The sequence below is a fragment of the Phyllostomus discolor genome, chromosome 6 (genome assembly GCF_004126475.2).
Source record: "Phyllostomus discolor isolate MPI-MPIP mPhyDis1 chromosome 6, mPhyDis1.pri.v3, whole genome shotgun sequence".
NCBI classification, from domain to species: domain Eukaryota; kingdom Metazoa; phylum Chordata; class Mammalia; order Chiroptera; family Phyllostomidae; genus Phyllostomus; species Phyllostomus discolor.
The window spans coordinates 13,264,700-13,282,837 of NC_040908.2; the positions used below are offsets into that span (position 1 = coordinate 13,264,700).

At 53.9% G+C, this 18,138-nt stretch overlaps 1 protein-coding gene across 6 annotated transcripts in view; it reads right to left on the reverse strand.

Annotated features, from left to right (window-relative positions):
• DTNB (dystrobrevin beta) overlaps positions 1 to 18,138 on the reverse strand; it is a 172,816-nt gene that overhangs the window by 6,124 nt on the left and 148,554 nt on the right. For all 6 annotated transcript variants that reach the window (XM_028516745.2, XM_028516744.2, XM_028516741.2 and 3 more), the window contains 2 exons: positions 3,215 to 3,377; positions 2,341 to 2,430 (listed from right to left, as the gene is read on the reverse strand). In XM_028516745.2, the coding sequence (XP_028372546.2) occupies positions 2,341 to 2,430; positions 3,215 to 3,377 (253 nt within the window). The remainder of the gene's footprint in view (positions 1 to 2,340; positions 2,431 to 3,214; positions 3,378 to 18,138) is intronic.

The following is an 18,138-nucleotide window of genomic DNA, read 5'->3' on the forward strand; positions in this document are numbered from 1 at the left end:
GAGCAGGATGGTGTGGTGGAAACCACATCCCGTTGGGAACAGCCGAAGGGATGACCCATGGCTGCCTCAAGAGGAATGAGGCTCAGGGAGGGCCCTGTTCTCGGCACCGGATACTCGAGAGGCAACACAAAGGGGAGGAACTGAACTTGCTCTGGGCAGGCTTAGAGAGTCGAGCAAGCACAGATGGGTTACAGAACGGCATGGGTTGGCTCCCTGATGAGAAAGAGCTTCCCAGAGGTGAGAGCTGGTCACGAACGAGCTCACTGGGAACACACAGACAGAGGGCTTTCGTGTCGGGAGGCAGGCTGGGGTGAATGACACCCAGGGGAGTCCGCAGCACGGCCACGCTGTGCGGGAGACATGGGGAGGCACCCCGAGGATGCAGCCTCATCCTGACCGAAACCTCCAGGGTGGCAGTGGAAACGGCCGGTGTCGGCCGGGCTGTCCCGGTCCCTGGGGCACCGGCAGCCTCGCGTGCAAGGAAAGTTGACTCCTGCACTTTGTGGAGATGGTGCCGTGTGTGGGCTGGTCCACAGCTCCGTTGGGTCTCCGGTGTGTGAGAGGGTACAGCACCAGGGAAAGGGGCCTCGTGGGCCCCCAGATCGGATGCCCTGTCCTGCGTGGGGACCAGGGCAGTGGTGAGAGCACAGACCTGATGTTCTCAAGGCTTCAGTTCTAGAACAAGCTTTGCCCCTTCGAGCTGCCTAACTCCAGGCAAGTGACCTTTCTGTAGGCCGCTCACTGCGATCCCAAAGCGAAGGGAATGGGCCACGGGACCTCTCAGGGACCTTCCGGACACACCTAATTCTGTCAGCACTGCCCCTTCCCTGCTGTGAGAAGTGGCCAAGGATCCCCCTGAACTCTGGGCGCTGTCTGGGCTGTGTGTGTTTTCTGTTGGACGGTGTCCAGTTGCCTCCCATGTGAATGTGATGAGCTCACGGCCACTTACTCTGCATAAACCCTACTAAGTGGCCAAGAGGCACCAGTGTGGTTGACGTGCACGGCCTGGAGTCCGTGGGGGGCCGTGACAGGGACGTTCTGGTCACGTGTGAAGTCATCTCAGCGGCAGTTACCGCTCTGTTCACGAGCGTGTGCGGGGACAGTGATTCTGACAGGCACTAGGGAGGGGGTGGCATCACCATCACGCCCCCTGCGCAGGAGAACTGACACCTTATCTCAGCCACCACCCTGGGAGAACCAGCCTGGGCCCTGCATTTATTCTCTTTTAAAAGAAAGCAGGCAGATCCGAGAGCGAGCGACGCCATGGCCCCGGGCACCGCGGAAAGCGCGCACTGTGTTTTGGGAAGTCTGCAGCACTGGGGGCTGGCCTCCCTTCAGGGCATGGCCTGGGGATTTCGATACGTGTGTTTGCATAAGTGTATCTGTTTGAACAGTCCGTGGAAAAACAGCTTTATATTTTTAATTAATAACCTTGGTAATTAATAACCTTGTCAAGGCATCTAAAAGCATTACCTTAGGTCAGAAGAAACACAAGAGAGCCATCTGTACGAGTGACCTATGGAACTCGGGAAGGGAACCCGCCTGCTTAATATTTAACATGGGAATCGGGCCACTGTAAGAAGACCGGCAGATATCTGGCAGCTATACAACGGATGGGGTCATGGGGATTCCTGGAGGGGTGATGATATGGGAATGGGCTTTTCCTCCTGTCCTGGGTTTCACGGAAAGGGGGAAATGGGCATGAGGTAAGGGCCTCTGGAAAATCGCTGAAACGGCTAAGTGACCGAGAGACACTGAGAAAGAAGTCACAGAGGAAACGGAACCCGAGGAGGGAGGGAAGCAACAGACTCAGGTCATGAACTTCAAGTGAAACGAGAGCCTAGTCGTGGACAAAAGGGGAGAATAGGGTTTCAACACCAAATCAGAGAGGAGGGAGCAGGAAGGCAGCTGGGAGAGAGTCCAGAGGCGTCGGTGGATGGCCGATGTGGTCCCAGGCACGCAGGGGAGCAGCGGAGCGAGGCGGTGGCCGGGGCCTAGGACAGGAAAGAGCAGCCGCGGAGGGAGCAGGGGCGGAAGACACGTCCAGGGGAGGCAGGGGCCCGACTGTATGTGGAGGCCTACGTTTCTTTAAGCTCTGAGTTGCGCTGGCTCCACAAGCTGCACTCTTAAGAGAAACTGAAACGTGTAATTATCTCTGTGTGATCTCGAGGGAGAGAGACTCTCTGGGTGAAGACATCCAGGGTGTCCCTGGAAGGCAAGAGGATGGAGGGGTGGCATGAGGGGTGTCTGCTCCCCGGTGGTGGTCTGCCGCGTGGCGCGGGAGCCAGGTGGGCGAGAGGCGGGGGAGGCAGGAGGCCGGGTGGGAGCTCTGGGCTTCACCTGAGTGGAGCTCCTTCACCAGGGATGACATGGTGTTGGTGATGGAGTCAGCGGCCACCAGCAGGTCGTTGCGGAGGTTTCTCCTCGTACCTGAGGAGAGTCAGAGCAGATGGCGACGCCAGGTGGGTGGGCGTGGAGACGGGAGGGCAGAGCGCGAGACTCGGTCTGCCAGGCCCCAGGACACAGCGCCGAGTACCACCGAGGGGCCGCGGGGCCGCAGCAGCCCCACCGGTGCCCGGGCACACCAGCAGCTCCAGGTCCCCGAGTGCACGCTTCCCTCCCTCTCCTTCTCTGCCGGGAGGGCAGGGCACGGTCAGTTCCGAGCTTCCTGCCACAGTCCACAGAGCTGAGTTCCGGAACGAATGCCGCTTCCAGGCGTGCCTCTGTCCTAGGCAGGACTTCCCCCTACAATGCTGCCTCCTCCCTGCCCTCTGTCTGCACCCCAGTAAGGCTCCCTCGCCACCCCATCTTCCCCCAACTGCATAACTCTGGCCGCCGGCCCTTCAGGCAGTGGTGACATTCTGATGCTGCATGAGCCTTCAGCAAGGTCCTAAGCACATGACCTTGGGAATTACTCCACCCCACTCCTCCGGAGGAAGCAGAGCCCAAAGGGCAGGGCACTGCTCGCAGCCGGAAAAAGAGTGCAGGAGCCCAGGAGGTCTTTCTTCACACAGGAGGTGCAAAGCCTGCCGGCCTCCCGTTGGAGACAGCCCTCGAAAGAGAAGGAGCCAGCACCTGACTGACTGACTCTGTGCATAAAGATCTGACCATTTAAACCAAGGAGCAAAGAAACAGGAAAACTCTCAGTAAGAATCTCGTCTATGTTTCCAAACCCCCTCAGGTCTCTGCCACGCACTCTGGTCCCGAAACTGACCTTGCGCGAAGGCCTCCTGCATATCTCCCCCGACGCCGCCCAGCGGGTCCTGGGGGCCGTGTGTGGGCGTGGAGCCGGCGGACGCTGAGCGGACCGGCATGGGCATGGGGCGGCCGCCGCCTCCGTGCGTGGGCGAGGTGTGCGGGGATCCTGCGGCCTGAGCCTGGGAGAAGCAAAGACAGAAAATGTTATCTCAGGGGCCTGGCCTCTGGGGGAAGGGAGGGAGGGTCCTCTTCTCACTCAGCTCCACCAGCTGACTGGGCTTCAGTCCCTGGGGTGGGGCAGCCTGTGTGTGCGGCCACATTTCAGAGGAAGGAGTCAGGCTGCCTCCGTGGCCGGAGAGAGGGAGAAAGGGAAGAAAGAAAGGGAGTGTGTGCGTGGGCGGGGAGCGGTACAGAGAGCAGCAGCAGCAAAAGGGACAGAAGTGGGGGGAGCACAGGGGCTAGCTCAGAGAGGGCAGGCCTTTCTGGGGGCGGCCTGAGTGGGCGGCTGGGCAGAGGGTCTGAGAGTGGGGGTGGGGGGTCACACAGCTGGAAAACAATCCGTAAACGTCGTTCATTCTGGTTTGTGAGCACACTTATGGACACCATCTCATCTGGCCTTCACCGAGCCTGGTGCATAGAGAGGCCACAGGTTTTCGTGTCCGTTTTATAGAAGAAAACCAAGGGTGAAAGAGTGACCGCCTGTGTCAGGCTACCTGCGGGAGAGGCTGGAATGACCCCGTCTCCCCCAGGGCCATGGCACGTCCCCTGGACCTCCGCGGCTCCAGACCCTGTGCCGCAGGTGCCTGAATTTGTGCATTGGGAGCCAGTCGCCTGGCCTGTCACACTGTGCGCATCAGGCACACAGGGTGAGGTCTTCTGTGGGCCACCTTGTAGGGACCGGGTGAGAATGGTCATATGTTCCGTGGAAACGGAACTTGCCTTGTAAAGGCTCTGGGGTCGGTGTGGGCAAAGCCTGGGGCAAGGGGACTCGATGTAGAAGCTCTGGTTAGAGAGAGCTCCCCGAGGGGGCTCTGCCGCTCTGCAGAGCGAGGGGCCCTGAGAGTGGCGGACACACTGGGGCTCTCCGTGGAAGCGACACTGGGAAAGCGTAAGCCAAAGTGTGCAACTGAGTTCAAATGAACATGCTTATCCTTTTGGGATCTAGTGCAATAGCCCTCGACTCCCACACAAACAGAATCTGCCTCAACAGGTGGCTGGCTGTTTGCACAGAGCCTCACCTCCACGCTGCAGGCAGTGTGGTGCCAGGCTCGCTGGGAACGGTCTGTTCTCCATCGTTCCTGCTTTGCCTCGTGTGTGTGTGTGTGCATGTGTGTGTGCGCACGTGTGCATGTGTGTGTTTAGCGGAATTTTAAGAAATAGAGGAAGCTACAAAGTATAACATAATATACCACCCCATTAATACTTATTATCACTGTATCCATTTATTTCAGCCTGAAGATGCTGCAGGAAAACCTGAAGACCCCTCTCACCACCAGCCCTCTCCAGTGCCAGCCCCTCATCTCATCCCTTCGGGGGCCACCGCTACCAAAGATTTTGGTGTGGAGCTTTGTACCTGTGTGTACATAGATAACTATGAATAATATATGATATGTCACGCTTTTAAATTTTGCATAAATAGTATCCTACTGTACATATCATTTTGCAATGTGCTTTTATCATTAGCATGCTTTTTGAGATTTTTTCCATAATACAAATAAATATGAACTTAGGCCCTTATCATGTTATATATAAAAACTCACCCAAAACGGATCACAATAAATATGAGAACTAAAACTAAACAATGACTCTTTAGATATGAGAAGATGCAATAGCTACAAAGATAAAATAAATTGAAATTCATCCAAATGAAAAGTTTTTTTCAAAGGATGCCTTTAAGAAAGTAAAAGGACAACTCACAGAATGGAAGAAAATTTTTGCAAATCATTGATCTGATTACTGATTTGTACCTAAAATATGTAAAGAGCTCTTATACTCAGTGATAAAAGGTCAAGTAACTTAGGTTAAAAGTGGGCAAAGGATCTGAATAGACAGTCTCCAAAGATATATATATGTACCTATCCAATAAGCACATAAAAAGATACTTAACATTATTAGCCATTAGGGAAATGCAAATCAAAACCACAAGGAGATAACCCTTCACAACCATTAGGATGGCTATAATAAAAAAGGCAGACAATAACAAGTGTTGATAAGGATACAGAGAAATGGGAACCCTCATAAGTTGCCGGCAGGAACCTAACGTGGTGCAGCTGCCTTAGAAAACAGTCTGGCGATTCCTCAGAAGGTTCGACAGTGAGCGCCACATGACCCAGAAACGCCGCTACTACAAGTACACACCCAAGAGAAGTGAAAACGTGTATCTACACAAAAATTTGCACAAAAGTGTTCATAGCAGCATTATTCGTAATACCCCCAAAGTGGAAACGATCTGAACATCCATCAGCTGATGAATGATTTACATGAAATGTATATTCTTACAATGAAAAATGATTTGGCAATGAAAAGAAATGGAGTACGGATACATGCCACAAAGTGGACAGACTCTGAAAATAAGCAAAGTAAAAGCTGGTTACAAAAGACCACATGTTGTTTGGTTCTGTTCATACGAAGTGTCCAGAACAGGCAAATCCACAGAGGCAAAGGAGATTAACAGTGGTCTGGGGCTGGGGGGCCGGGGACCGGGGGGGAGAGGCGTGAGTGCTACAAGGCACGGGGTGCCCTCTGGGGGTCATGGAATGTTCTAAAACTGGTCGTGGTGGTGGCTGCCTGACTCCGTGAATACATCACAAAACACTGAGTTGTGTACTTTGAAAGAGTAAATTGTGTGTTATGTAAATTACATCTAAGTGCAATTATTACAAAAAGGACACCACTAAGGAAAAAAAATCAGCCATATGGTGGGGAAAATGTTTACAGATTATATCTGATAAAGAACTTGCGGGTCTTTGCCATGACTGTGTGGACCTGACATCAAAAGTAAGGGCAGCGGAGGCAGAACTAAACGAGGGGACGCAGCAAACTGAGAAGCTCTGCGCAGCAAAGGAGCCACCGACGAAATGAAAGGGCGACCTGGAGGGTCCCCTGGAGGGGAAGAACTGCAAACCGTGCGTGTGACGGTGAGTTCATATTCAAACTATATAAAGCACCCGTACAACTTGGCAAACAGCAAACGGTCCAGTTAAAAAACGGTCGGAGCCCCTGGGTAGACACGTTCCGAGGACGACAAACACGTCAACGGCCAGCAGGTGTATGAAACGGTGTGCCTTTTCGTGAAAGGCAAACCTCAGTGAGACCGCGTGAGGACCCTGGGTGCCGGGGGAGCCTATGACTTCTGACGCCTCCGACACGGAGCAGGCCGTGCGGCCAGTGGGAACCAGGCCTGCCCGCACGCGGAGGACAGCGGCCTCAGCCCAGGTCAGGCTGGAGCTGCGGGCACTCGTCCGCTGATAGGACTGCACCCAGCACAAGTCCCCAAGGCGTAGCACCCACCTCGGGCGCGGGAAGGGGGATGGGATTCTCTAAAGTGACTGGCTGCAGAGTTTGCCTGGAAATGCCGAGACCAAGGGCACAGCGCAGACGCTGAGCACTGAAGAGGGAAATCAAGCCCAGTTAAGAAAAGGAAAAAAAAATCGGGGGGCCTGAGTAGGTGGCCTGTGAAATTCAAACTGACTTCACTGCCTGTGTCCCCGAGAGCTGACCTGGCCTGCAGCATGTGGTGAGTGCTGGCTCCACCCCCTCGTGAGGCCTGGGCCCAGCACCGAGGCTGGAGGAGGCAAGGCAGGCAGCGGTTACTGGTCACTGGGGCGTCTCTCCGCCAGCGCCGAGTAGGGCCTCTCTAACCAGACCTGGGGGTGGGGGCCTCCAACGGCTCCTGCCCTGCAGTCACCCTGTGCAATCCCCTCCCCTTGAAGGTGGACTGGGCACAGTGACTGCTCTTATGAGTGCGTCAGGACGATGGGAAGCCACCTCTGAGGTTCGGTTCTCCAAGACTGAGACGCTGATCCACCCCCACACACCCTGGCTCCTCTCCCGGCTCCTCACTCTGAGGGAGCCAGCTGCCGGTGGCACGAGCTGCCCTGCAGAAAGGCCCGCGGGAAGGGGCTGAGGGTGGCTCCCAGCCGTCAGCCCCACTGAACGGAGGCCCCGAGTCCAACAGTCCACGAGGAAGCCTGCCACAGCCAAGCGAGCTGCGGAGCCTCGAGGGCACTGTGGTCTGGTGGGAGAGCCCGCCCCTCAGCTTGCAGGGACCCCACTGCACAGCGCCTGGGTTCCTGGCCCACAGAAGCCGTGAGTGAACAAACAGTTGCTATTCTAAGCCAGTAGGTCTCGGTGTAGGTTGTTATGCAGCAACAGGCAACTCATGTGCTAGGCTGATTGTTTTCTTCATGTGCTATTAAATCGGTTCCACCTGAGGGACCTCGGATGGAGAGAGGGAGGACGCGGGGATATGAGGAACCAGACGCAGAGGCGCTCACGACAGGCCAGAAACCCTCGGAAAGGGGACGGCGGGTGAGAAGAGAGGCCGGGATGCGCGGCTGAGAGCGTGTCTTCTGATCAGAGTTTGTGCCTGAGTCCCGGGTGCCTTTGTCTGCCCCCACACTGCAAGCCGCAGCCTCTTCACTGTGTCAGCAATTACAGACCCGGAGACGGCTCTCTGCTGCAAACTCGGTGACCCGGCAGAAGAGAGGAGGTCGCGGGCTCCGAGGGGGCACCTGGGCCTGGCCGCCCCCCTCTGGGGAATGCACTGAAGGGAGCCGAGAGGTTTGGCGGGAGGGGCACGGCCCGGACGGTGGGGGTCCCGGGTCTGTCTTTCGACTGCATCGCGTGCAGTCACACTTTATGGGGCTCCGTCTTCTCATTTGGAAACCGAGAGGCACCGACTAGACGGTCTCTGAAGCACCTTCCAGGTGTAGAATTCTTATAAAATCCTGTGAGTCTCTGACTTCCGCCAGGCAACCTCATCTCAGAAACGCCAAGTACACGTCACTTTGCTCCGGCCCTCACTGCACCGCCAGGGAAGGGTCTTCCTCCTCAGAGGGGTCTCAGTAGGTGTCTCAGGGTCGCGTGATGGCACTGTCCGTAGCTAACTCGCCTCCATCACAGGTGCAGCCAGCCCCAGAGGCGATGCCCATGTAGGCCTCACGCGAAGGCAGGCGGTGGGAGGTGCGGGGAGCAGGTGGCTGTACGAGAGGACGGGGCTATTCCGAGAGAGACAGCATCTAACTCCAGGTCCTTCCAGAGACCCAGGTCCCCTGACCTCCTGCTGCCGTCCCCCGCTGCCTCCTTAAATGTGCAGACCAGGTGTGTGGACCTCACGGAGTCGGTGGCGGTGCCTGAGCGCCAGCCACACTCCCAGCAGGCCGAGCGTCGCCCGGGAACCGGTTGGGTTTGCTCGTTCGTTGCCCTCCTGGCAGGCCCGGGCTGGAGACTCGCCCCGAGAAGGAAGCTGTGCCGTCCACGGCACCTCCCCTCAGAGGCACGGGTGGGCTGCACGTTCCGAGAGGCAGGCCCTCCCCATGGAGCGCTCCGGGCACTGCGCTCAGTGCGAACCGACCTTGGGTAAGTGGCACCGCAAGTGGGGAGAGTGACACGGTTGGGACCCCGAGATGACAGGGAAATGGAGAGTCACACAGAAGTCGGTCACGGTGGAGGAGCTAGTCAGGCGGCTCTGGGGACGGGAACGGGCTGGCCAGTGAGGGTATGAAACCATCCCAGGCCCCCGGGTTTCCGGTGCCGGGACAGGGGCAGTCAGCCCGGGAGGCCGGCAGGCTCTGCAACCTGCCGCTTGGTGTCTCACGGTTTCCTGGTGCGAGGACAGTGGAATGTTACTGAAACGCGACCCGTGACAAAGGCCGGAACGCAGCACAGGCTCACCGCGTGTCTGACCCATAATAAATGCCCTGTGACTCGGGGCTCCGAACACAGAGGTCCCTTGTAGTGGGAACAATTCTGCTGAAAACACAGCTAGAGAAATGCTATAATCTGAGAAGCTCTCTCGTCAGCTGGCTCTTCACTTCTTCTACATCAGCAAAACTCTTGAGAACCTGAGAAGCCAATGTATCACATTCTGAGGAAATAGCTCAGAAATCATGTTTGTAATTTCAGAGGGGCCGTGACCTCGGGAAAACAGCCTCTCGTTTAGCCCAGCATTCATTTTATGTTTGAGGAGACTGAGGCCCATGGAGGTCATGAGGCCAGTTATGACCAAGCAGTAGAAAGGCTAAGACTGGTACCTGGGTCTTCAAATCGCCTCGCGGTGCTGGGAGGAACCAAGGCACAGGGGGGCCCCAGCACGTGTTTCTGGGCCAGGCGGGACTCGGGTCAGCCACGGCTCCACCCTGCTGAAGCTCACCGAGACTCTCAACAGGACAGTCACTTTCCAATACGGTTGACAGGATGGCCAAGTCCCAGTGAGAACTGTGAGGAATACAACTGTGCCTCGGTCTCTTGTCTAGGACACAAATCTAATACTGGAGCCAAGCAGGTACAGAGGACGCCAGAGGAGGTGACCTGAGGACGCTGTGATCCCTCCCCACAGCTGGCACCTGAGCAGAGAGAGGGACTTGCTGCGGTGGCGGTGGCGGTGGCGGGGCGAGCTGGCCGAGCACGGAGAAAGGCCCTGTCTTCGCTGGGAGACAGGAAGTGCGGTCCTGGGCCGCGCTCGGGCATCCCCGGCGCGGTGCCCGACACCCGGTAGGGGAGCCGTGAACACCACCGCCTCCCTTTCCTTGCTCCACACGGAACAGGTGTGCGTTCTCTTCCTCTCTGGTGCCCGGAGACGCTTGTGGCAAAAGCCCGAGCTTGAGCGTTACTGCCCTCTGAGGAGCCCTGGTAACCGCACAGGCCCCCTCCCCCCGCCCCCCCAAACCTCCGAGCCGGGCTGTCATCATGGCAACAGAAGGAGACACTTCAGTCTCCACTTCTCTCTCTCTCTCTGACTCGTGGATACCTGCCAGGTAGCAGATGGTCTGTGTGGACAATTACCTTCATTTTGCTGCAGTGTATTTAAATTAAACAAACTGGCCTCTTTGCTGCCGATTCTGAAAGGCCCTCTCAGGAAAACAAAACACCGAAAAACAACCTTGGGAGAGAGGAGCCGTCAGTCCCAAATGCAGGGGTGGCAACCACAAAGGCAAAGGGAACCGGGGATGTATAAGGAACAGCCTTTGTGCATTTTTTTTTCCTTCAAGAAAAGACAAAAACAAACAAACAAACAAAAACAAAACCCACATGCTATTTTGAGCGGATGCTGGCTGGCTCTGCTAGGAAGACGCAGCTGTCTCACCAAACACAGAAGTAAAGGGAGAGCGAGGACGATCTGGTGCCGCACTGTCTGTCCTGCTGCGAGAGGTGGCAATAGCTGCCTAACTCCACACGAGCTGCGACGCTGGGAGTCAGGACCAGGGGTGGCGGCGAGCGGACGGACGGCGCACCGTAGGGTGGAGGAGAAGAGAAAGACAACCACAGAGCAGTGAGCCAAGATGAGGGCTGTGCATCCCCTGGGGGTGACCTCAAACAGATGAAGGATTTGCCTGGAGACCTCGCTCTCTACACAAAGGTGCCTGCCTGCCTGCAAGCTGAAGTGCAGAGCAGCGTTTAAGGATAAACCTGGCTTCTAACACCACAGCAGTGGGGGCCGGGGGGGGGGGGTGCTGGAGAGTTTCACCACGTCTCTTCCCGGACCACCGTCAACACCCAGTTGTCTGTCGTGGGTGTGTGTGTTGGAAAGTCAGGGCCATCAAAACGTCTGCTGTGAGGTCCTTCCGCAGAGGGCTGACACCTGTTTGTTCCCATGTCCCCTCAGGAAACTCGGCGCTTACACTCAGCCTGCCCCCTGTGGTGGCTGTGGGGACAGCAGCAGCCGGAAGGAAATGGCTACTGCAGGTCTGCTGGCTGCTTGCGGTCATGGTGTAGGCGTCGGGTGGAAAGTTGTGGTTCCGGATCTTCGTGGTTTGTCCACGTTCAAGTCCAACTACATCATACAGAAGACAAAGCTTAAGGTGTGGGGGCAAGGTATCTGGCTATCTTTCTTAGCGGTAGAGGAAAGCATATTAAGCTCCTGAGACAAAGAACAACCCATTAAAACTCACCGTAAACCCAAAGATCAACGGTAAGTTGAAAGTCAGACGTTTCGATAGGGAAGCTAATAAATTCCAAGACCAGAATTACCCTCTTTCTGTTTGTTTCTCCTAGTTCGCCCTGCTCTATTGGAAAATGGTATCCCATTAGTTCTCATTGCAGGATTTTAACACCAGCTCTCGACAAAATGATCGGGAACCTCATTAAGGGAAAAAAAAAATCCCGATAAAAATGAATGCCAAACACCCCGACTGCACATTAGAAACAAGAAGAAAACAGGCTCCCAGGAGAGCGTGGCCCTTACCCAGGCAGCTACATTAATGACCACCAGGCAGGCTGCCAGAACCTACCACTGATATTTTAAAATTCAATGAGACGAATTTAAATGCTCTGCGTGGGTAGGCCAAACCAGCGCGGTGAGGTGCGGCACCCTTCCACGCCAGCCCTCTCTGCCGTGGGCCTGGTTACCCACAACACTGCGGCCAGGATCCAGGCTCTGTGGTTTGACCATCTGACTTGGATCCGGCTCTGCTCTTTACCAGCTGTGTGACCTTGGGCAACTTACTTAGCTTCTCCGGCACCTCAGGGTCTTCATATATGAAACGACGATGATAATCTCCCCAAAGGCGGGTGAGGGTGAACATACCGTGCTTCACGCATCGGCTCAGCCGCGAGCTAGCTGCCATGAGCCAGCAAGGTGCTGGGGCTACGAAGGGGCAAGGTCCCCACTGGGAGGCTCACAGGCTGGAGGATGGTGGGGCGGGTGACTAGCACACAGAGGAGGATGCAACCCGCGCCCCCCTGGAGCTACAAAGGGAAGGCAGCACAGACACAGAGGGCTTGACTCCGACCTTCCAGGACAGGGTCGGGTTTCACAGAGGGGTGGCATCCGAGAGCGTCTTCAGGGGTATGGTTTCATGAGGCAGAAGAGGCTCGGGAAGGGTGATGCAGGCAAGGAGAGAGCGTGAACAGGGACGGAGGCGGCCATGCGTGGGGATAAGACGCGGAGCAGGAAGCACGGAAGCCATGTGGTGGGAAAGGGGAGGGTGCAAAGGGCCACAATCGTGCAGAGCCACGAATAAATGGCCGTCAAGCTTCTTGACCAGGCCACAGAATGGGCAACGGCAGCCCGTGACCGAATCCAGCTCACTACCCGCTTTCTGCAGTCCATGAGTAAATATGGCTTTACGTTTTGAAATGGTTACATTTCAAGCGGTTATATAAGTACTTGCATAATATTATTGGTATGGCTTACGAAGCCTAAAATATTTACTATCTAACCCTTGAAGCGAGAAAGCTCACTGACCTGCCCTAGGCAGGGGCAGAGGGAGCTGGTAGAGGTCCCCCAGCCGGGAATGATGAGGTCAGCGTGGTGCGTCTGGAGGAATCTGGGGCGATGTGGAGGAGGGACTGGGAAGCGAGAGACAGCAGGCAAGGAGACTCATTAGGAGGCTTTTCCCACAGACCAAGTGACAGATGATGGCAGCTGGCATGAAGACGGGTGATAGGAACGGGAAGGCGAGAGCGGAGAGCAAGCACTCGGCACGTGGGCTGGACCCAGTAGGAAGAGCAGAGGTGGGGAGGGAGCGTGCCTGCTGGGGCGGGGGGTCCTGGCAGTGCCGTCAGCACAGCAGGAGATGGGGGCCGAGTAGTGATGTGGGGGGGAAGGTGACTGGGAATCCTTCCTCCTCCATCCCACCCTTAACGCCCAGAATAAGGGGTGCCGAGAAGGCCTGGGGGCTCGGACTGGTGTCACAGAGAAAGGTTCTCTGGGCTCAAGGCAGGGCTTCTTGATTGGGGGTCATTTTACCTGCTGGGGACCTGGGGATGCAGGTGGCTGGCACTAGAACGTAGGAGGGAGAGGTCAAGGATGCTTCTAAATATCTCCTACAAGGCACAGAAGAGTCCCCTGCCCTCTGGCTCCATACGTCCATGGTGCTGAGAATAAGAAACCTGCTCGAGGGTGATTCAGAGTCACACCGTCCTACAGAGGGTGACCAATCCAGGGCGGCTTTTCCCGGGTGGTAAGCTGCTGCAGAAGGAAGGGCAGGCCACCAGTGGCCTAAGGCCAGGTGAGAACTTTCAAGAGCCCAAGAATAAACTCTGGTATCTTCTGCACCATTTGGGGGATGACCCGGAGGGCAGCTACGGGCCCGAGAGTCTCCTAGATTCTCTCTCGGTTTCCTGAGGTCTGAGCTGCTTGAATGCAGGAGTTGAAATCTGTAAGGTGAAAGCAATATATGGAAAATGACTGCTACACATGGTGAAGTTAACAAGAACACACAATAATAAAGGCACCGAAGGTTTACGGTTAGCCAGCTTTGTAAGCAGCGGTGAGCTGGTGTGGATTCTTATTCAAGGTAACACTGGAGCTGCAGTAAACTGTCTCTCTGCATTGCCTCTAATTTTAGAAAACATGCCCCTCCCTCTCTCTCTCTCTCTTTTAAGCATTGGGGCATCTATACTACAGCTCCAAGCCAGAGTAATTCCACTTGCCAAATTATGATCAGCAGTAAAGGGAGACGAGAGCGAAAGAGTCTATTGTAGCCTTTAGAACATGATTCCCTTAGCTGAAGAGAGGCAGATGTTCATCTCAGTTCAGGACCCTAGGCTGGGAAGCTCCCGACCTCAGCCTGGTTGCTAATATGGACCATCAGAACCAGCTGATGGCAGGGGGAGGTCTAACAGGAGAGCACCAGGGGTCCCTGCCCTCCTGCGGGAGACATGGCCAGGAGTCCCAGGAATAAGCCTCCCATGAGTGGGCTTCATGGGAGGAGGGGATGCCCTCTTCACAGGCCGCATCTGTTTGTCTGGAAAAGCGGAGGGCAGACGATCGGCATGAATGAACCCTGGGGAAGGAGCTGGTTCCTGAAAGCGCAGCAGACAATGGAGTGAGGACCAGAGGGTTTCAGAGCCACAGAAGGACACGCCAGGCACAAGGAGCCCAGTTGAGTTTCTGAGTTGAGTTTCTGGAGCCCCTTTTTGGTTTATAGCCTTTCCCCAGTACACCAACTGGTTGTCAGGGACAAAAGGGCCGAAGAACTGGGATGTCGGAAGTTTACAGATGAGGAAACTGAAGTTTCGAAGGGTTAGGTACATGTTCAGACAGAAAAGAAACGAAGTTTTGTCAACAAGGTTCTGAGTCAGAAAATCTAACGTGCAGACTGAAGATTTAATCCTTCCTTCACTGAGGTGAGCGTGTGCATCGGGGTGAGTGCGTGCAGCGGGGTTGGGGTGAAGGGAGTCCTTGCAGAAGACAAAGCCCATTTTTCAGGGCTGTCAGCACTCCACTAGTCTACTGAAAATTTCCTTTCCAAGGTGCTGATAACTTCCTCACTGTCAATTTCAAGGGCTTCCGAGCTTATTGTCTTATTAACTTTCTCCTTGAAACTGACTGGGCTTTCACGAGAACCCACAATCCGACCCCTTCCTGCCCACTACTCTTTCTTCCTTGTGTCTACTATGGGTTTTCCCTAAGGCTCACGTTTATGATTTCAACCCCAATTTTATGTTGAAGACTTGCACACCTACAATGCGGGCCCTGTGTTCTCCCTGAAACTCCAGTTGCATATCCCCAAGCATCTAGTACACCAGACAAAAAGCGTGCCTGCCTGCCTATTCTTTGTAACTTAATAGCTTTAAAGCCAGACCCAAGTTCCCTTCCTAACCCAGATCACCTCCCCATTTCCACTTTTTCAGTCACTGGTATTCATTGTTTTCCCAGGTTCTCAGGCTCAAAACCTAGAAGTCATCTTTCACGCATTCTTTTCTGTTGATGCTCTGCTGAGACTCAGACTGGAGTGTTCTGGGGTGGGGGGGGACCTACGGTGGTCCTAGGAATTCAATATTTCTTCAGTAGAAGGCAAATTTCTCCAGCCTGGTGTGTAGGCTTTCCCTGGACACGCTGGCAGGTACTTTCCATAGGCTGTGTGCATTCCGGTCAGGAGAGGAAAAGACCAGCACAGTACAGGAGGGAAATGAAAAAGCAGGCAAGTCTATCTACCAGCTTGTCACAGATGAGACTGAGCAAAAATACTGGGAGTGCTGCAAAGACCCAACGCTGTTTCCCCTGTATCCTCAAGACTGCCAACTCCTTACAGGTGTTCAGGGATTCTGGGGGGGGGGGGGGGAGTGAAATACAAATGCCTATCTTTTAATATTGGAATGGCATTTTCTCTTGTGGGGAAAAATAAAACCACCACCCCAACTGGCCAGGTGCCACGTCCCTGTAGTGAGTACAAAAGCCAAGACTGACAAGGGAGCTCCCGGGAGGACCTTGATGAGGGCGCCCCTGTGCAGAGGCTGCGGGGTCAGTGCACGCCGACGGGGACTGGGCTCAGGCTGCAGGCTGCAGGCTACGGCAGAGCCCCGCAGGCCAGCACAGCGGCCCCCGTTCACTGAGATGTCTGGGCCCTCTGCAAACGCAGGAGGGCGGCAGTGGCGCCAAAGGCTCAGATGTCACTGACCTGGCTTGAGTTCCTGTATTTAGGGCATCATGCCAACCACGAAATAACTTTCGTGCTATTTGAAAGTGGGATTCGTGCACAATTTCTCTTTTTATCCTCCAAAAGGCCACGCTCACTGCCTTGAACATGGGTAGTAAGACATTGCTGAATAAAGAAATAAATGGCAACCCTTTGCCTTTGAGGGAGCAGCAGCTGCAGGCTTCCGTTTCAGAGCATGTATTGGAGGGTGAGGCTGGGGGCGGGGGGGGGTGGAGAGTCCTGAAGATTTCAGAGGCCTGTGAATCACTTCCCAGTGAGATTGCGTCCCAAGGTTAAGTGACCAAGAGGGGAAATGACCCATGAGCACCTCAAGAGGTTTGCCAATAATCTTTTTAATGGACAGAGGAGGTTTTTATTTGTTGTTATGTATTTTTTTTAAGCACTTTCTCTTAAATTTACCAAGTTAACACTCATGAGGTTTGCTGGAGTCCTCAGGGGTCCACCCTGGCTAACTAAATAAATACTGAACACCCTTCTTTCAGGCATATTTGGTGGGTTGTGGCCAGAGAGGGCCAGCCCACACCATGCCTTCTCTGGTGCAGAAGTAGAGGGTTATCTCCTTGGTTGTGGGAATCAGAAAGGGCAGGATTCCACTTAATATCCCCACTGACTGAAGTAGCAAGAGAGGTCCCAAAATGCAGCAACGGGCAAGTGGCTTGTGACTGGCAGGCTTTAGCGGCCTGGGTCCAGCTTCTCCTTTGGCCAACTTCAAGGGAATGATGATCTTGCACAGAATCAAAGTCAGTGAAATGAACATGTTAATTCATTCCCTTGTCAGCCCACGGTTAGCTTTAAATTGACCTGAGAAATACTACACCAGCAGTGGCAATTTCTGGTTCTTGGATTAATCCAATAATCCATAAATTTTTTTAAAAAGTGAAATGTCTACTGGAGGTGCTATTGCTGCCAAAAATAAATAAATACCCACAACGTCTGCCCCCGTCTGCGAGAGTTCTCAGGAAGGTGTAGGGTGTTCCCAAGTATGTGCTTCACTCTGAGCTGGCACATTTAGAGAGGGGTCAGGAGACGCGAGTCTGGGTGGGTCGCTGGAACATTCTCAGCAAGTGGTTTTGACTGCAGAGTGTATCCTTGGGGTGTAGAAGGGTGAAGAGAAGGAGGAGAACACTGGCAGCAGGAAAGGTACGGTCGATAGCAGGGGAGGAGACGGTCAGGGACGGAGTGGGGAAGAAAGCGGGAAGGACAGACCTTCCTCCTTTACACCTATGTATTACTGGTATCTGCTTCTCTGCTTCTGCTAAGCAAGCTGGAGGTATAAAGTGTGCTCATGTGACTTGCTTTGGCCAATGAAGTGGAGCGGACGTGATGTGTGTCACTTCCTGGTAGATGCATTAAATTGCGGCAATTCACTTGCCATCCTGGTCTTCTGCTTTGCCCATGTCAACGTATCTACTGATATGGAAATGCCATCGATCAAAGCAATAAACTCCGTGTGAATGAAGAAAACAGGCTTTATGTTAAAGCCACTGAGATTTCTGAGTTGTCTGCTCCTCCTAATGCCACGCTCTCTCTTCCCGCCCTCTTCCTCGCAGTCTGTCACTCTGTCACTCCTTCCTCGCCTCCTCCTTTCACTAACCCTCTCTTGCTTCCTTTAGTCTCCCCTTTATTCTATGATTCCACTGCTCTCCTAACTGGAAATAATAATAAATGTAATTCCCATTCTTAATCGGAAACAGATAAATTTGTTCTATGAAAAAGACATGATTAATTTTTTGAATTAACATTTCATATTTCCATCCTTAAAAAAAAAACCCTGGACTTCTGGCCAAGATGGAGGCATAGATAGATACACTTTGCCTCCTCACACAACCAAAAGAAGGACAACAACAAATTTAAAAACAAAAAATAATCAGAACTGCCAGAAAACTGAACTGTATGGAAGTCCAACAACCAAGGAGTTAAAGAAGAAACATTCATCCACACCGGTAAGAGGGGCAGAGATGGTTACTATGTAACAGATGCACCTAGATGAAACAATATGGCCCAAATGAAAAAATTTGGCCCAAAGCTCCAGAAAAAATACAACTAAGCAATGAAGAGATAGCCAACCTATCAGATGCACAGTTCAAAACACTGGTAATCAGGATGCTCACAGAACTGGTTGAGTATGGTCACAAAATAGAGGGAAAAGCAAAGGCTATGAAAAGTGAAATAAATGAAAATGTACAGGGAACCAACAATGATGGGAAGGAAGCTGGGACTCAAATCAATGGTTTGAAGCAGAAGGAAGAAATAAACATTCAACAAGAACAGAACGAAGAAACAAGAATTCAAAAAAAGGAGGAGGGGCTTAGGAACCTCCAGGGCAACTTTAAGT